The 20624-nt window shown below is 36.1% G+C and overlaps 1 protein-coding gene across 2 annotated transcripts; it reads left to right on the forward strand.

Annotated features, from left to right (window-relative positions):
- Positions 1-424: 424 nt before the first annotated feature.
- On the forward strand, positions 425-20226 carry slc26a6 (solute carrier family 26 member 6). Of its 2 annotated transcripts, none has more exons than XM_038294078.1 (20): positions 425-894; positions 1260-1399; positions 2497-2636; positions 3198-3308; positions 4538-4713; positions 5866-6030; positions 6111-6263; positions 6338-6420; positions 6508-6655; positions 6741-6854; positions 8619-8696; positions 9051-9146; positions 9872-9978; positions 10194-10263; positions 12182-12274; positions 13951-14082; positions 14196-14366; positions 15144-15198; positions 16026-16183; positions 19176-20226. In XM_038294078.1, exons 2-20 carry the CDS (start codon positions 1272-1274, stop codon positions 19197-19199), a joined length of 2202 nt encoding a protein of 733 aa, XP_038150006.1. In that variant the 5' UTR covers positions 425-894; positions 1260-1271; the 3' UTR covers positions 19200-20226. The 2 variants fall into 2 exon arrangements, with proteins under 2 accessions (XP_038150006.1, XP_038150007.1); XM_038294079.1 differs by having other exon boundaries at positions 14199-14366.
- The last annotated feature ends 398 nt before the right edge of the window (positions 20227-20624 follow it).

Below are 20624 nucleotides of genomic sequence, written 5' to 3' on the forward strand. Positions count from 1 at the left end.
CAGAGGCTTTTCCATCTTCCTTTGGTGTAATCATAAAACAATATTAGCAAGGACAACCCTGATTAGGGGGAAATAACTTGATTATCTTATCATAAATAAATATGCTTAAAGGCATGGAATGTGCAGATAAGACACATCTAAGAGTTTTTGCACAGCTTGAACTTGGGTAAAACAACCCTCCAAATCTATATACCATTAAAACATATTGTATTTGGTTTGCTTTTTGCAGATTACTTTCATTCTTTTGCATCAAACAAGTTGTTGAAATCCCCAAATTAGCTTTTTTGTGTTGAGAAGCAGTGAGCTGACTCATTCAGACAGTTATAAGACACTCATAATGACACACAGACACATGGGGCGTACATGGACACAGTTACCTGTTTTCACTTGTTATTTGCATTGAAGGAACTTTGCTCCGTCTTTCCTTGACCAAGTCTGGTGTCATATCAGGTGTTCTTTTCTAAAGCACTTACGCCACAGCAGTGGAGGAGGAAGGTCACAGTTGTATGAGTAACAGAGTTGAGGACATTGAGTTTAGAGTCGTTTGGATCTGATGGAAAACTGGGCCACAATTTCAATTTGCCATCCAGGAACCACCTCTGCGCTCAGGCTGGGTTTATTCATCAGAAAGAGAGAAGTGTAATCTTATGACTTTTGAGGAAGACTTATGGGGGAGGGGTAATATATGATTTGAAGAAGGTTTTATTCAAGCCTTATTGCTCTTGGGTTAGAATTTTTAGAACAGAATACCACACACTGCATCAGGTGTAAAAGCTTTACGGTTTGACTACACATTAGCATCATTCTCATCAGAGTATCACAGGAATCCAGGATTGGAATCTAAGCTTTGGAGGTGGAAACTGGAATCTCATCTTATTTACTGATCGCACCAAGGTAATTCATTATTTCATCTGGAATTTGCTGTATGAAACAGTTGATTCTCAGTGAAGTCATACTTTAAATAAATTTTAAAATGCTTCCTTTTATTTTGTTGCAAATCAGACTGTTTTTTTATAAAGTGGTCCTAATTATCAGTTCCAACTTTAGAATCGTGTTTTGGTTTAAGTTACACTGTGCATAACTGTGAATCATTCAGCCACAAAAAAATAATAACTCAGTCATAAAAATAATTCAGTCGTGATAAAGTCACGCTTCTATGACGAGGAAGTATGGGTGGTTGATTATAAAGTATTGCTCAATTTGAGCAAACCAATGTGGCTCCAATGTCTTTCAATAATAACTGAAAGATTTGCTGGCAGCTTTTTGTAGCCATGGAGGAGAGAAGAAGGCTGCCCTACAAAGTGGACAGGGAGTTCCTGGATGAAGGCGCTCTGGATGAGATAGGAGAGAAGAACGAATCCAAACCATCTCTGTTAAACAAGATAAAAGGCTCACTGAGGTAAAGCCTTATTTATTTCACTCTTACATTAAAGTACGCATCCACCCTGATTAACTTTAAAATATGTATTTAACAATTAAGAATACAATAAAGTCAACTAAAAATAGGGGCTATCTAAATAATTTTCTAACTTCGCTGGGTAAATAAAGATTTATAAATCAATTAACCTGCTTTCTTTTGTCCTTATCAGTTAAAGTGGAGCTGCAGTACTGTTTGCCTGTTTAAATGTTTGGATGTTGTTGCACTTTGCCTCTCCTTTCTCATTGTTTGGGGAGCTGTGATATAAAATAACTGTCAGCTGCACAGATTTGAATAAAGCTATGAGTGAACATTAATACTGGTTGTTGGTGTGTGAAGTCACATTCTATAAAGCCAATTATTTTGGTCATCAACAAACACATGCATAGAAGAAGATTCCTTTTAAAAAACTATAATAGCAGTACCACTGGCAGGGTTTGGGTGGGGCTAAAAATTATTTAATCTTGAGCCGCATCTTAAATTCTGTGATATTATGGCTAGAATCACTCAATATGATTATATATCAGTTACTTTCCAGAAGTAATGTATTCTTTTTAAATTATTATTTTTATGTCAGTTAATAAATTCTATTATGTTATATTAAATGAATAGTTCTAATCAGCACTGGACTCTTAAAGTCACAATGCTATGTGTTATTAGAAGGAACAACGCCAAAAGAAAAAAAAAATGAATACAATTCTTTATCTTTTTGATACTTATTGAGTTTCATTTATAAACTTACAAATTCACAATATAAATCAAATTTTTAAACACCTTAAGTCTCATAGTACTTAACCAATTTTGTTGTTATAACAATAAATATAAAAGCAGAAATGCACACATTTATGTTTGTGGAAAATATTTAACATGCTGTATCTCCAAATATAAGTGCAGGTTATATGTTCTGAAAATTATAAATCCTGCAAAGTGAGGATTTTATTGGTTACATGTATATTAATTTCCCAATTTTTCTGCTAAAAATTTCTAGAAGATCGTAGTGAATGTTATACATCTTTATACTGAAATGTACTTCAGGAGAGATAATGTTTTTTTCACTGTTTTCTGTTGCTCCAACTCAGGTGTAATGGTCCCCGGGTGAAGAGCTGTATGCTGGGGACCTTTCCTGTTTTTTCCTGGCTGCCTCGTTACAAATTCAAAGAGGATGCTTTGGGTGACTTGATCTCAGGAATCAGTGTGGGGATTGTGCAGCTCCCACAGGGTGAGACAGAGCTCCACTGGGCGAGGGTGGAGTTGGGGTGGTTACAGAATTAAAAGAGAGAGCCATAAATTATTTAACTATGGCGGTAGGTTAATAAGTTCCAAGGCAGTAAACCTTTGCAACATTTCTTTGTTGGTTTATTAAGCAGTCCACCGACAGAAGACAATGTTGCTGGTGTTTATTCTGTTTTTTTTAACTCTTCAAAGATTAAAGGCTTAAACAGCAGGATTCCTTCTGTACATTCAATAATCTAAATCAGTATTTAGAAGGAAGGAAGGAAGGAAGGAAGGAAGGAAGGAAGGAAGGAAGGAAGGAAGGAAGGAAGGAAGGAAGGAAGGAAGGAAGGAAGGAAGGAAGGAAGGAAGGAAGGAAGGAAGGAAGGAATGATTTCTTGGTTGCTAACACTTTTGATTCAGATCTAATAAAGTTTTTTTCTTTGTTCAGTGTCTTGTTGTGAGGTAGTTTAGGGCTAAATCATTTTCCAGGACTGTAATATACATTTGATTCAATCTCAGAATGACGGAGAAATAATATTTTCCTTCATGTTTGTATTCCCTGTAGGTATGGCCTATGCACTGCTGGCATCTGTTCCTCCGGTATTTGGTCTTTACTCCTCCTTCTACCCAGTTCTCATTTACTTCATTTTTGGAACATCAAGGCACATCTCAGTTGGTATGTTTATTGTATTGGTCCACTTTAAAACTTTTGATGGTAAGCATTGCTTATAGCAGGAATATCCATAGTCTAAAATAAAATGTCCGCCTCTGACAGATTTATAGGTGAGCATGGAAATTACAGAGAATTATAGAAGTTACCAAAGCAGGGACAATATCTTGGTGTCCATTATTTAAATAACTGATTAAGTAAACAGTCTTATTTCACCTCACATTCATAATATAGATGTTTTAATTTAAAAATATTATATTTGTAAGTATTACACTTACAAATATAGGTATATAGTTTTCCTAACTGAATCAACTTTGGGAGAGTTACTATCAAACATGCTTGATTTTAGTATCTAGTCTTTATAAAAATCATGTTTGAATTTTTCTTGATTGTAAAGAATGAGATAACTCGATAATAATCCTGTGGTATGAGTGAGGCGGTCAGAGCTGGCAGGAAGACAGATGAAGCTAAATGTAAGAGATCCCCTGAAGAACACCTGTTAGATGCTGCAAACGACATGAGACTGTGATTCATGATCCAGCAAGGCCAACCGTAAACACACAGCCAAAAATACAATAAAAGAGTTTATATCAGAGCACAATTATTGATTACTCTAGCCTAAGTCCATACCTATATTAAACTATAACCTTTGGCGAGACGTAAGAACTGCCATTCAGAGAATTTCTCTGGCTGCTGTTCTACAGGGTTTGATGCTCTACTTTGTGTTGGACAAGGACACAGTTCTCCTTCGCACACATTTACACAGTTTGTTGTGGTAAGATGAAAGATTGTGCAAGCATTGCAACTCTTAAAGTTAAATGCTTGAGGCATGACAGCTAAGGCTTGGCTAAAACTGGGTTATAAAACACAGAATTTATCCAATCATAGGCAATAAATCAGTTTATAATCTCATTTATATGAACAAGTGAAACAGTTGTAATGAAAATGCGCCGAATGAATGAATAATGAATAAGCTGACCCAAACACCAGCAGAAATACATGTTTATATGAAAATAAACTTGCAATTACATTTTGCACCAAAAAGTTAAGTTTAAGTGTAGCTTTTATAAATCCATTAAGTTTGCTTAACACTGTCAACACAGCAAAATTTGTTCAAAAAAAAAAAAAAAAAAAGGCTCAAAATAAAAAAATAAAAAATCTGAACCAAATGAACAAGAAGAAAAAGCACTGGGTGATCCTGTTCCTCATATCCTGTTCCTTATTCCTATGTTCAGGAACATACGCAGTTATGAGCGTGATGATAGGAGGGGTGGTCGACCGACATGCACCGGATTCAGACTTTGAGATCTGGGACAATGTGACCAACTCCAGCATCATCGACATTGTTGCTCGAGATAAATACCGGGTCCAAATAGCAGCTGCAGTTACTCTTTTATCTGGTGTGTTTCAGGTAAGTCTGAAGCAAGCTTAACACATCAATCAGTGTTGGAGGCAGGAACATATTGTGCTTCTAAAAAAATCTAACTTCCTGCAGAAAACTACCAGTAGGTCATAAAGTAGGCTACTTATTGCAAACCGCTAATTATAAATAGCGTGGTTATGCAAAAATAAAATACTCTAAAGGTTACTGATTACTTTGACTCTAGAAAGGGTGACTTTATGGCTGCATTAGCTAATCTTCTAAGATTATATGAACTTGTAGGTTGTATACTTGAGAAATTCCAGGTTTTATTAGTTGCGCAGGTTAAAAACGCATTCTGTTTTAGATAACCCCAAAATCCAGAGGTCTTGCAACATCTAAGTCTGCATGTTTTAAATACTTTTAAAAGAAGAGATGATTAAGAACAACTAAAGCCATTCAATTAAAGGAGAAACATCCTTTTGAATTTGTTTCCAAGAACTCCAACTTAGCAAAAATAGCATTTTAATCAATATAATCAGTGATATATCAATTGGTTTTTTTTTGTTTTTAAAAAGAGATGGGGTTTTTTTTCCAGGCTCAGACAAATTGTCTCACAAATTTTGACTTAGATTTAAGTAAAACTACCCAAATTCAGCCAAAGCAGCATAAACCTAACACAGGGGCTAAAGAAATGAGACAACAGATGTGTAAAACAACTGAAATTCAAAATCTGTTCCTGGACTTAGAATAGAAGCTCCCTAAATAGTACAGATAAAAAAAAAAAAAAAAAAAAATCATTATAGTTTTTTATAGTTTTTTGCATAAAAGAGCAGTAATCTAGTGGAAAGGTTTCTGATGAATGAAGCAGATATCAGGCAGGAGAAATGTGCAATTTCAGGAAAGTTTGATGCTTTAGATTTCTTTTACTGGTGAAGTTGTGAAATACATCAACAATTTAAAAAACAAACAAACAAATTCTCACGTTAAAGATCAGTCAGGAGCAGGATATAGAAATAGATGAGGACGACACCTGGCTCCAAAGTTTCATTTACTGAACTTAAATAGCTCTAAAATAATTATTTAAGCTCTACTCACCTAATTGCAAGTAAATCAATGCAAACATTAAAATCTCAAAATATCTTCAACAACCAAAACACTGTTTATTTCTGTCATGTGATCTTGCGCATGCATTGTGTGCAGATTCTTCTTGGCGTGATCCAGTTTGGGTTCGTGGTGACCTACCTGTCTGAGCCCCTCGTCCGAGGTTACACCACAGGAGCCGCCATCCACGTCGTTGTTTCCCAGCTCAAATATGCCTTCGGTATCGATCCAAACAGATACAGTGGACCTATTTCCTTGATTTATGTAAGACAAATAATTATTGTTTCCATCATAGAAATGAATTTTATTTCCTGACATTACATAAAGTGTCTTTGGTCTTCTAGACGGTGCTGGAGATCTGCTCTCTCCTTCCGCAAACAAATATTGGCACATTGGTGGTCAGCATCATCACCATTGTTTGCCTCGTCGCTGCCAAGGAGTTTAATATATGGTTGAAGAAAAAGATACCTGTTCCACTTCCCATTGAGCTAATTGCTGTAAGTACAAAGCAATGTGAATGCTCCACTAAAAAAACAGCCTCTTTAGTTGATCTGTTCTTGGTTTCCTCTAGATCATCATTGCCACAGTTATCTCTTGGAAGGTTAATCTAGAGGAAAGATATGGAGTGGATGTAGTGGGAGATATTCCCTCTGGGTGAGGAAAACACATCTATTATTGCACATCTCTGCTAAAGAGATGTTTGTTACGTATCTCGTTCCATCCCCTATCTCTGTTTGTCAGTCTCCAAGCGCCTGAAGTTCCTGCAGTCTCCCTCTTCGGCCATATAATCGGGGATGCCTTTGCCCTTGCTGTTGTAGGGTATGGCATTGCTATCTCTCTTGGACGAATATTTGCACTCAAATATGGTTACAAGGTGGACAGCAACCAGGTAGTGTGACCGAGAATAAATTATTCAAGGTTGATCTATTTGACTGTAGGGTATAGAATATAAATCCTGGTGTTTTATTGTTTAGGAGCTACTCGCCCTCGGCTTGAGCAATTTAGTTGGAGGATTTTTCCAGTGTTTTGCCATCAGCTGCTCAATGTCTCGCACTATGGTCCAGGAAAGCACAGGAGGACGGACCCAGGTTGGTAAATGTGTCTCACTTTGTATTTCAGTACAACTGAGTAGTACTTTCCAGACTTAAAGATTTTCTTGTATTAATGAGCAGTTCTTTGGGGGTATTTATCAGACACCCGCCTCCTCCTATAAGCTTATTTAAAGAGAACCCTGAGGCTACGTAAAAGGAGTCGTGCTTTTTTAAGACCAGTCTCCTTATTTAGTTTCCAAAAAAATTAGCTGTACCAACAAAAAGCCAAATAGGAGACCAGCAAACACAACACAGTCATACTGTTTATTTAGTACTCAGGTAATGGAAAACATCATATGGTGATATGTATATTATTATCACAAATTACTTATCCCTTTATTTTCCTGACAAGAGAACCTTTTGGTGTGAGAAAATTGGTTAAAACCTAAAAACATCAGGAGAACTCTAAACCTGGAGATCTGACAAACGGGTTTGATTCATAGAGAGCGTTTCCTTCAGCTGGCAGGACTTAAAGGGTCTCCTCCCCACGTATTAGCATCAGATATCACAGCGCTCCTTAAAAAATCTTGCAAAGTCTATGTCTGTTAGGGCTTTTTGGCAAAAATGAGGGGAGAGGAGGCAACAAAGCATTCTCAGAGAGGAAGTTATATTGTTTTAGGATCCCTGATGTTCTACTATTTAATAGAAACAATTCCACGGATGTAGCTAACATCTGGAAACAAGTGTCACTGCAGAGGAAAGGAAGTTAATAAAAATGAAGGATTTGAATTTGATTTTAAAAAAATGCCAAAAAAGACCTATCAAATTAAGAAATGGTTGCCTTTAAAAAAATACTATGAATCTTATAGAAAGCAGTATAAATATCTACTTTCTGAAGGCTGTTAAGAAAGGTATTTTGACATTCTGCTGCTGTTATAAGAAATTATTTCCCCGATAGTAGAAACATGCAGCCGTGTCTGGTTTAGAATATCTGGAGATGACCTTAACAAAAACATCAAAGTAAAATAAATAAAGATAAACATAAGATGTGACACTACACAGCTTATTTCCTGATCACTTTGTTGTTCCACTTACATAAACCTCCAAACTTTGGTTTGGGGAACCAGTCCTCTCCAAAGAGAAAGTCACGATCTCAAAGGAGCAAGCTCCAATTTGGCTGACATAATTTTAGCTCAATAGGTTTGTGTTGTATTCTGTCCATGGCACAAAGCCCTTACAAACGTGAGTTGCACATTTTTCCTCTGCACCGCTGCACTACATCTCACCGTGTGTTTAAAAAAGCACTAAAAGGCAGATCATTGATCTCTCTCTGCACAGAGGAGATGCCCTCTAATGGGGGGGATTCCCATCATCAGACACAAAACAAAGGCTATAAAAGAGACCCACCACCAGTACCACAACAATATTATCAGTCTAGTATTAACTCCACATTCAGATCATTCATTAACATGATAGAAACACTTGGAACTGTGGCAAACTGAGACAAATGAGGACCTGAATTTAGTGAAGAGGTGAATATATGCAAAGGGACGTTTATATAAACGCCTTTTGCAGATTTTACTTTAACTTATATCCAAAAAAAAGAGATATGACATGAAGTTTAACGGATCCAGGATCGGTCTTCTCTGAAAGAAGCATTTCACTATTTCTTCTCTCTCTTTCAGCTCACTCCGCTAATAGCCACATCATTAATCTCTTGAACGTTTCTCTCTAATGCTTTTCCTCTGATCTTTTTCTCTTTATATCCATCCATCCATCATGCCTGTTTCCCCACCCTCTCTCTCTCTCTCTTCTCTGCAGGTTGCTGGAGCTCTGTCAGCGGTGGTTATCCTTATCATCACTCTCTGGATTGGAACTCTCTTTGAAGATCTGCCCAAGGTATTCACATGTGTTCACCCACACACAATCATGAACATGTGTACAAAACTGAGCAGGAATGTGTGAAGAATTTTAAGGGGTTCCTCAAAGCCAAAACCAGGAGCGATTTAACTCACAGCTGTGGATTGAACTCTGAAATACAACCAGCAGATTGTTCAGGTTAAACACTTGTGATACTTTAATCCTCAGCCAATGCATTTCATGACATCACATACAAGCAGATCTTTGTTAGGTCTCCACAGTTAAAATTTTCGAAGCACTCCAGTCCTATGAATAAACTTTAACTCCATTGTTGAGCTCATTAAACTCAGCTCAGTGCTCGATATCAATTACTCTACTTGATTAATTTTTCAGGCAGTGCTGGCTGCCATCATCTTCGTTAATCTCCACGGTATGCTGAAGCAGTTCTGGGATATTCCCGCCTTGTGGAGAAGCAATAAGATCGACATGGTGAGTGTGCCAAAAGGTTGGTAGGGAAGAAGAGTATAAGCAAAGGCAGATTACTTAGTTTCATTTTTATATGAAAATGTTTTTATGAAATGTTTGTACCTCTTTGTTCTTCATTACCTCTGTAAAATAACACAGCATATTTTTTTTTTTTATTTTTCTAATCCAAACATAGCAGTGCTTAAACCTTCAAGCCCTTCAATGTCCCGATATTCATCCATAAGCACAATTGTCTTTTAGAGGAATAAATAGCTAAAGACAACTGAAGTCGTTTAACTCTGCATTAACTTCTCTATATGTAACACAGTGATATGTTCTCTTTAGTTGTTCTGCATGTGTAGGAGATGGAAAACCTTCAAATGGTCAATCATGTCACATGTTTAACCCATTAGACCACAAATAAGCATTTTAAAAGGATTTGTTCATTTATTTATATAATTAGCACATTAAAAAACAACTATGGTGACCAAAGCACATAAAAAAGATCAGATAGACAAAAACTACATATATTAATGAAAGCAGAAAGCCCTTTGTTGCTCTCTTTTGTCTTTGATTTTATTCTTATTCATGGTGTTTTTGTGTTTGAAAACATCCTTTTTGTCTTATTTTTGTCCTCATCTCTTCTGCATATTTAAGAGTTAACTCTTGCCTTGCTGTACATAATCAAGTAACCTTGAGTGATTAAGGTTTTATTTGGTCCCCTGACTTGTGATTCTTTCTTTCTCCAGCTGGTGTGGATTGTCACCTTCATCTTTACTGTGTTGTTGAACCCAGACATTGGACTCGCTGCCTCCATCGCCTTCTCTTTACTCACTATCATCTTCAGGACACAGCTGTAAGAAGGCCTTACTGGTAACATTCACAAAAATATGACGCTCCAGAAGTTTTGCAGCTACTGAGAGAATGTAAGCATGTTGATTATTAGTTAAAGGAAACACTGACTGTTTTCCCCTTCAGGCAATACATTTATATTTTTTTTACATCTTTAACATACACTTTTTCAACAGGAAGGGAAATTAATTAACCGCCTCTTTGTGTTACACATTTCAGACCCAAGTACTCCCTGTTAGGACAGGTGGCAGACACGGATATTTACAAACCAGTGGAGGAATATGGTCTGGTAATGTCAACAAACCTCTTATTTTTGTTAGCATTAGCATGTCCAGATTATAACCACCCAACTTATGACCGGTTTATATATATAAAGTGCAAAATATATCTAAATCCTACAGTATATTAGGATTTTACTTCTTTATTTAACCATATTCTACAGATTATAGCCATGCAGGGAAAGTATGGAGCTTGGCCTCAATTATCACAAATACACATATGTGAATCATACTTGCACAGGACAAGATCCACACGCACATCACAATTCATGCAAGCGCAAAACAATCTACACTTACACAGTACAGAATCCACACATGCACAGAACAAGACTCACCAAAGTTTTTCTGGTACATAAACAATTATAAAGGATGTGTGATCTGGGGGTCATCCCATGTGAGGTACCTTCTTGTGATTGGCTTACACAAAGGAGCATTGTGATTGGTGGCAAACCATTACCTGCTTAAAAAAATGCATTTGTGTATCGAGGCACGTCAGCACAGTCTCAAAAATCCACACACAAGTGCAGTGAAGTTTAAAGACCATTGGTATTTTGCAATTTAATCTATAATTGTTTATGGACCAGAAATACTTTGGTGAATCTTGTTCTGTACATGTGTGGATCTTGTATTGTGTGTGTGTGGATATTTTTGTGTTTGTGTGAATCGTTCCATGCATGTGTGGATCTTGTCCTGTGCATGTGTGAATCGCATATGTGTATTCGTGAAAAATAAGACCGATCTCCATAGGAAAGAGTCCAATTTTCATTTTGTCAGAAGATTGACTGAAAAAAGTAGAACCAATGTATTTCTTTGAAGCCCTTTAAAATTTCACATGGTCATTCAAAGTGACCACCTTTTACTTTGCAAAACACTGGCCACTTTATGAGGTAAACTCTAATGCCACCATGCTGGATGACCCTGTAGCCCATTTGATTTTAATATGCCTTAATTTTTCTCTGCATAATTCAACCCCAAGCATCACACCTCCACAATTTTAATCTCCTGTGAGTGTGGAGCTCTTTTGAATTCCAACAAACCAATTTTCTGTTCTATTAACTGACAGAATTTGAGCTCGGTGGATTGTACTGCTGTGATACACTGTGATCATAAAGTGATGGATTCTCTCAGCAACCCCTCTAAAAAGATCTGTGGTGTTTATAAAGTGTGTATCGACTACATAAAACACTACACACCGATCACCTGAAGGACTTATGCAAGGAAGGATGGATCCATGTGTTCATGTTGTTTTATAATTTATTTTCCTACCTTGTGAATGTTGCAGGTGAAATCAAGACTCACTGAACCATACCAATAGTTAAGCCGACCGAGTTGCTTCTACAATATATTGGCCAGTGAGTGGATTAGAGTTATTGCGGAAAACTCTGAAACACTTTTAACATCTTCATTCCAGTTTTTGGTCCTAACCAAATCAGTATAAATTCTGTCAGGTTTGCTTAAAACAATGAACAAGATAGAAAGATAGATCTCTAAGAAAAATGACAAAAATCTAGCAAAGATCTCACACAATGTGTCCCAAGTAATTTTCTTGTTGCTGAAAAACGGTTGAGGGAAAGATTTATGGAGCCAAATACTGGGCAGCTCTTTAGGAAAGAGGCTGAATAAAGGCTGAGAGGGCAGCGGTTAAATGCAGGAACAGCAACGAAAAGCTTTAACAATAAATAAATCAGAGAGACTGATCCAGATATGATTGTTTTTATAAAAATGAAACATAATAAAAAGTTCAAATTCTATTAGGTACTAATTTTTACTGGGGTGTGAGCTTAAATACCTTATGCTTTCTATAAGTCTTTCAAGATGTTTAAATATAATATAAAGCAAATACTGATGTTTATTTTGCTTTATAGTCTGAGTTTGGTTTGAGCATTTACAAAGTATTTTTTCTGTGTTTACCTACTTTATGGATATCAGGCGAGGCAGGTGCCAAGAATTTTAATCTTCCGCTCTTCTGCCACCCTCTACTTTGCCAACGCTGAGATGTACCAAGAAGCTCTGGCAGAAAAGGTGACAACACGAACACAAACAAAATATTAAAGCTACAAACCTCTTCTAGCAGGGCTAGATGTGCTCCTTCTAAAGTGAAAACAAAATACGCTTTTAAAGATTTCCCTGTATGAAACCCAGGGCCCTCATGAGAGCTGATGTAAGCCATGCACCATAATGGCCTTGATTCATTGAACCAGATGCATAAACACACACATATGCATGGAAACAATATAAAAGAACCCATGGCAGCTGCAATCCTTCTTGTCACAATCTCTCTGCAATCGACTTCTCTTTTACAAACATCACTTCTGACACACTAACAACAGATGAGGCATGTTACCATTCACACATCACCGTCGTGACAGACATTGTTAAAAATGCCATCCTGCTAATTTCTCTTCTCTTCTAAAGTTCTCCCTCCAACACCCCCACCCTCCTCCTCCTTACTTCTCCTTTTTCTTCTTCTTCTTTCACGTCTACTTGTTGTAAATAGGAAGACAAAGGGAGGGAACTTGGACAATAGATGCCAGCAGACAGGGGAGGGGTGAGGGGTGCACAGCCTGAATCAGGGTGGGAGATAATGGAACATTTCATTAAAATGTCAACATGTCAAAGACAAAGAATTTCTCCTCTCTCCTTTCTCCTCTTTGAGACACTATTTTGAGCTCTTATTGGGCAGGCATGCACTGACCGAAGGGGATGTTTACAAAAGGTGAGAAATCACCACCAGTGAAAACGTGGGCATAAAAGGTTTCTCATCAGATGATGAGAGATATTGGAATTTAGTGTTATTTTAATCTGTTGTTGCAGACATGGTTTAACAAGATCAATTTAAAATGCCCAAGAGTTCCAATAATCTTCAGTGCAGCTTCCTTTGTCTTTTTCTAATGGAACTTAACTACTATACAGAAACTAGCAAATGGAGATGCACAGAAAAAAATGGCAAGTGGATTTATGGAACTGAGAAAGGTACAGATTTTGGAAACAGGCTGGCTTTAGAAATATCAGGCTTTGACCAGATTTGAAAGGTCAAGCTGAGCCCTAAAGAGAAAATATGTCTGAATGAAAGGGATAAAAGTCAACAAATGAGTGAGTAGAGTAGCTGCACTGACTGGAGGTTAGGGTCGATGAGATGAAGGTTGCCTCTCCTGCAGGCAGACACAGAATTACATGGAGGTTGCAGCAGCAGTTCAACCAGATCCAGCTATATGTAGGGAGAACATCGGGTCTCATCAAAAATCCACCTCCCTCTATTATTGCAAATCTGCTTCATATATATTTAAAGTTGTGTTGTTTGAGCTGAAATGCAAAACAAATTGATTTACTCACAAAATAAATCCTGAAAGTTTGCCTAAGGTTTACATTTGGAAATGTTATGAGAGGAATCAGCACCTGACGAATGAAAATATGATTTGTTGTTTATATACTCAGATTCCTACGATAAAACTACATATGTATTTTTAAAATAAATATTTATTTTCAGCTGTATTTTATGCTATTAATTTGAGTTGATGTTTTTCTTGCTCCAAATTCTGCAGCTTTTAAATGAGATTGTTTCAAACCAGCAGCCTTTAATTGACAAATCAAACCTGACATAAAGGCCATGCTCCTTTGTCTGATAATACGCTACGAATTTTTATTTAAAATAATAAAAGGAAAACTTTGGGGGGATTTTTCTGTGCTGTTTCTTTTAGACTGGAATTGACATCACAAAGATCCTGTCAATAAAGAAGAAGATGGAGAAAAAACGTAAAAGACATGAAAAGAAAATGGCCAAGAAGGCAAAGAAAGAGCTAAAAAAGAAGAAGAAGCAGAAGACAGACATAGTAAGCTGAACCCAAAGAGGGAACCAGAACAGATTTACTAGAACAAATTTTCATATTTCATTTTTTTTCTTCTGATTTTGCTAAACTCTAACTGTGTCTATTATCCTTCTAAGCAGCAGCAGGAGGAGTCAGCAGAGTCGGGAGAGTCAGACTCCGACCACCAGAGGCAAATCGCCACAATCGATGTGGACGATGCTCCTGACCCCACCCTGCCCAAAGCCATCATCCTTGACCTTAGTCCTGTGAACTTCCTGGATACAGTGGGGGTCAAGACAATAAAAAGCGTAAGAAAATAAGATTCACATAACTCTATGTGATTATAAAAATACTGTATATTTAGAAAAATAATCTGTGCAATAATGAAAAAGATGGTTCTGTTTTAACCTGTTAACTTACCACAAAGAAATCAGTTTTTATGTCTGAAAATGCACACAAAAAAGTAGCTGCTGTTCTTTAACTCTGAGGAGGTTCAAGGTTCAGATATCAAACTATTAATGGTGGAAAGTGGCCTTATTGTTGCCACATGATGCTGCAATTCTGGAGGCACCACATACAGAAAGGACAGTTAAGGGGTTAAATTCATGAGGCCTTTTAAAAATCAAGTTTAGACTGAGAAGAGATTCTTTGCAACATAAATTAACCTTAAAAATTGTTTTAAAATCCACCCATTCCAGTTTACTCTTCTTCATATCTCATATTTTCAGTTGATCTTAAATTTAAAATATTTTTTAGCCCAGATTTCTGACTTCAGTAATCATCCTATTATTTTTTTATGTGTTTAGTTTTTTTACTTGCAGAGATCAGATTATTTAACAGCATCTTTATTCCAAACAGAAAATCAAGACAGGCTCAACAGTAACAGGTTTTCAATGTGCATGTGAGATAGAGAGAAATATCCTTTTAGAGTATGTGTCAACTTCATTGCTAAATCATTAAACTTTAAGCAATCAAGTTTTTTTGTATGTTTGCAAAATGTTCTTTATCAATTTTTTCATTCTCATTGAAACGTTAAGGTAACTTTAAGGCAAGTAATGATCCATACATCTGTGTTTCTGCTTCAGATTTGGAGAGACTATGGAGAAATCAACATTGAGGTTGTTCTTGCTTGCTGCCAGAGTAAGTCCAACCTTCAGGTTGTGTACCATCATTTGCCAGAATACAAAACACTGCATTATTTGTTCCCAAGTAGCTGTAATGACCTTAGTTGATCAAATTAATATTAAAACCATTATTTCTACACTAGTTTCATTAGATAAATGTTGGTACTGTCTTTCTGGGAGACTTCATTGGCATGAAGTGCCTTTATTTTCTGTTTTTTTTTCTTTTAATATCTCAAAAACCCTCATAACCAACTGGAGGTCATATAGAAACACAAGATCTTGGTTCAGCTGGTAATCAGTTTTGCTTTAGCATCACTGTTAAGTAAGTTTAATGACTGTTTCAAGCTCTCTTATTAGATGATGATAAATGATTCCTCTCCGGGGTCATGTGCTTTTTCAGTGCAATTTTTCTTATGTGATGTTTACATAATGTTAGACAACTTCAATTTAGATTTTATACATACTTTTATATACTGTAGATATATAGACAAAGCTCTCTCTATATATATAAATATATATACAAAAACAACACATAAATCTTTGGGGTATTAACAGTCTGCTTTGCTGAAAGCTGGGAGCCATCCAGGTTACTTCAAATAATCAACAGCACTAATTAGCCTGCATTAAGCTGAGATATATAAATAGTAAGGAAATTATTTATTAAAATGGTTTAGGCTTGCAAAAGAATGGCAGAAAGTATTCATGCATTCTGGAACTATAATGTATTTTAACTGAAGCCTTCTATGATTATCGTTTTTCTCATTTTTTCATCTCTTTTCTTGTACCTTCCGCTTTACTCTTCAGTGCCTATGTTTATGTTCTGAACGTTAACGTTGTGCCTAGATGGCGTGGTGCAGAGCCTCCAGGATGGAGGGTTCTTCAACGACAAAGTGACAAAGTCCTGCCTCTTCAACACTATTCATGATGCAGTTTTGTACTGTCAGTCTGAAAAACCAAGGCGCCAAAGTTATGAAGACTATGAAGAAGACAGTGAAGAAGAGGTAGGAGGCTTATTATCAGGCTTTCTGTTTAATATTAATTCTGTGACAAAACAGGATCACAAAGTTAGCAAAACTCATATTAGGAAGCATTCTCTTCACCAAAATATTGTTTTGCTTCAATAAATCAATTATTTCTGACTCTGAAATATTTTAACTTTTTAGTACTATGCATCAGAACACAGTATTACTTGGAATAATTCTTCACAATTTCCTAATTTAACCAGGATGGGCTTGTTTCCATATATAATATGACGTGAAACTGGATATTTCAGGACGTTTAAAGATTTTTCTTTCAACATTTCTTCATGAATTTGACACAATACGGTAATTTTGTTTTTGGAAACTCATTAAGGGACATACAGAGAAATTGGTTTGGATGTTAAAGCTTTTCTACAGGGAGAACAGGCAAGGATGGATGTAATAAAAGACAACAATGCAGCAAAGAAAAAGGCAGCAATTTAATACGGTGTTGAAATCTGACATTAGTATTTATCAAAGTCTATACTTTAACCCCTTGAACCCTACGGACCCACCGGCGGGTCCAGCTGCTACATGACCTTGTAGTTTTACCAAACCCCCAGTTTTGATGTAAAAAACATATTTGGCACAGTTTGGTGACATTTATGGATAAATGTGCCAAAATGGCCTCTCCGCCTAAGAAATTTCTCACTAATACCATTCTAAAATAAATATGATTCATCTGATTGAGTCCACATTTTGTATCTTTTTACACAACATTTAGATTTGAAAGTCTGTACTACTTTTTTGTGCTATAAATAATATTTTGGTAGTGTTTTGCAATGTTTATTTCAAAGAAAATTTTGGCGAGGTTCAAAAATTGCAAAATATTTTGTATTTTGTCCCTAATATTTCAGGCAGGGTCAAAGCTACAATGGTGCTGACACCAGAAAACCATTCTATGACATCTTACCTTTACAGACGTACCAAAAGTTTCTTCTTAAATCTAATAGCTTTGAGGCTATAAGTTATTTACTTTTGTGTGTTTTTGTCAGGCAGATATTTATTTATATCCCCTTAGGGTGTAAGAGGTTAAATAAAATATTTAAATGTTCTTGTTTCTTATAGAGTTTTAGGGGTCACCAGTAAAAGGGAGTTAATATGGTTAAGTTTTGACTTTATTATTCAAAAATTAAATAAAATCATTACAGAAATATTCTCTGATGCTGAAAATAGCGAATACGGGACAGTAAATAGGCTCACAATTAAGAGCGGTGTTATTAATGTGACTTAATGTGCCACATTCACAGATAACAAAACAGTAGGAATTTTGAGATGCAGACTGCTTATAAGTCGGAGTTGATCAAACTGATAATCAGCAGCTTTCTCTGTTTTGAAGGTTTTAAGCCTTACAAATTCAACTGTATTCATATGGATAATTAATTACTGCCTTTGGCAATATGGAATATCAATTTGTTATTAAATATTAGTTGTTTTCTGGTGATATTTTCCAACACTTGCTTTCACTGTGGCACCGCCTCTCATGTTACTCAGTTTCTTTAGGAAGGCAGAGCAAAATCTGAGATCTCTCGCAGCTGAAAAACACATTTTTATTACTTGGAACATTGGCGTAAAAAAAAGTAGTGCTGCTGTGACTGTGTAGATTAGGTGCTAAAAGAGCCACTTCAACTAAACTTTGCTCTGCCTCACATCCCTGATCATTGATCGAATAAAGCAGGCTTGTTGTTTACTGGACAAAATAGGTGCCTCCTTGAAGGATGCGAAATCGCTGCCCAGCATAAAATGGTGACATTGACAGGTTTTCCTGTCAGAGCTTATTACGTATATTTAAATGTTAAATTTAACTTTCAGCTTTTAGATACAAAATTAGAAACATCCCTTTTTAATTTATAAGGAGAGCCCCCCATCTAAAACCAATTTGAATGATAATGAAAGTGATTAAATTTGATTGAGTTCCCTTTGCAGCTCATGGTGAACCTAATGCATTATGCCTCTCTTGATTAACAATGATTTAGATGTGCCTCAATTGCTTGGTTCATTTACCTCCTCTACTGTATGTCCAGGCACTGTGACTGAGACAGCTCATTAAACACTGTTTGGATATATTTATAGCTGAATGAGTTTTAACTTGAAACTGCTAATGCTTTCCAATGCACAATTTAACAGACAACCTTTGCTCTATGAACTGTCATTACATCTCATTCCACCACTGACCATTAATGCAAATAGCCTCTCTGAGTTTGGAGCAAACATACCAAATGGCTTACATAGGCTGTTTAGATTTCATCTGACCTCATATTCAAACACTTTTATATCCTAGCATAGCTTTCAGTGAAAACACTTTTGTTTGTGCACAATCTGCTCTGGTATTTATTTTTTTTCTGTTGGAAAGAGTTATTCTGCAAAAAATTACGTGACTAATCTGTTTCAGATCCATTCAGCACCGCAGTGAGGAAATAAAAAATGACAGAAATGTGGATAATGAGGAGATTGTGTAAAGGATTGCACACATAAATGTAAATGCATGCAATATTAGAAGGAAAGAGGGAGATTTAAATAAAATCTGTGCCCACAAATTATCCTGAAAGTGTTTATTTTAATAATAATAATATAAGAAGAGAGGGTGTTTGTAAACCAGTCTCCTATAAAAATAGTTTCCTGCAATTTAGTCACTCACACAAAGACCAAAAATGTTATGTGGCTATGTGAAGAAATGCTAAGTTAGGGTCTCTGCAGGGACAAAAAAAAATGACAGGCTGTTAAATTCACCCTAAAGCCTTATTAGAAATTCAGTTTTAAAAAACATCCCAAAAGTCAGATGATAATTTAATAGAAAAATCCGACCCATTGCTTCAGAGAACGTTGCCTGCTGAGTCACAATTTCAAGCAGCAGCTTCACAGTTTTCCTCCTCAATAAACTCTGAGATGGAGTCTGTGGAAAACACTTTTTTGAAAGTCAAAAAATACTTTTTTTTTTCAGCTTTCCTCTTTTCTGTGTCCTCTTTCTTCGCAGGATTTGAAAGAAACTAATTTCTAAGTCCTAAAAGAAGAGACGGAGGATGTGACAGAAACTGGGAAGCAGGATTTCATCCAGACAGCTTGAAAATTCTGGAACACCCTGTTTCATAAACATACAGTGGAAAACAAATACAGGATATTTTTTTTTCTACAGAATGTATTTTCTTGAAATTGTATAAGGCTGAATATAGGCATTTTACCTCCATGACTGTATTTCTATGTTGTGTTATTTGCTATTCTTTATGTTGTACTGAATTGATTTAAACACTAAGTTTTGTGTAAATGTGGACATATGTGTCCTGCTGTTTTATGTGATCAGTATGAAGTGTTTCTTTAAGTCTAAAGTGATCCATTGTACTTTAATCTCTTAATTTATGGATGCAAAAAATATGTCATATTAAAAATATTTGCTAATGTGCAAGAGCATCATGATAGATCATTTTACATTTTGAAAATATGTCAGGCAGTCTTAGTTTGGCACCATAAGTGGAGAAAAAAATAGAAAATCAGTGGTGGTTCTAGACTATATCTACTAAGGGTGCCAGGGAAGGGCCAGTGTTTTTCCATTAGGCAACAAAACAAAATAATGAAATCATAAATTTTTTAGCCACATAGCCGAATATCTTCTTGCTTCTCTGGAGGTGCATGTTGCAGATAAACCCCTGACCAAGCAGAGGAGAACTGGCGTCTCAGTACATCTGCAGTTTAAAGTGCAAGACCTGCATTTGAATCAGCATTAACACTGATCTAAAGTGCCCTACAAAAATTATCATATTTCCAGAACCTTTCCCAATTTCTCCACTCTCCAGTTACAAATGTTAATTTAATTAGTTGATTAAGAATTTATCTAATCTCCCAATGCAATATAGCTCCTAAAAGTGCCAGGAAGACATTATGTGGCTTCTGTATATTTCATGAACAAAAATGTGTAAAGCATGGAATGCGTTTGCATTCAGTTCCCTTGGGTCTATACTTTGTAGATACCACTTTTACAGAATCTATGTAACCATGTTCTACAAAATATAAAGATTATATATGAGATATAGCTTGTTTTGTGTCGGGTTGTTTTTTGGCAAAATACCTTAGTTTAGTCAGATAGATGGGGAATTGTTCTGAAAATGTTTAATTCTTGCTAATTAATTCTAAAGCTTCATTGTTGATCTTGATGTATGTTTAAGGTAGTTTCCTCTTAAACAGCCTCTAACATGCTTCCCTCCAGGATTTCTCTGTTTTAGCTACATTTACCTTCCTTTATGCTGGTGGAGATTCTCAGTCTTCCAGTTCATAGTCATTTCAAAAAGTTAAAGTTAAAAAAGAAACCACTGGACATGTTTTCCAAGTTTGAAGACGTTTCACTTCCCATCCAGGAAGCTTTCTCAATTCAAGATGTCTGGATTAGAGTTAAGTCTGGCTTTTGTAGAGTAGCCCAACAAAAGCCTTGTAA

Source organism: Cyprinodon tularosa, unplaced genomic scaffold, assembly GCF_016077235.1.
Source record: "Cyprinodon tularosa strain WSP-4 unplaced genomic scaffold, ASM1607723v1 ctg333, whole genome shotgun sequence".
Taxonomy (NCBI): domain Eukaryota; kingdom Metazoa; phylum Chordata; class Actinopteri; order Cyprinodontiformes; family Cyprinodontidae; genus Cyprinodon; species Cyprinodon tularosa.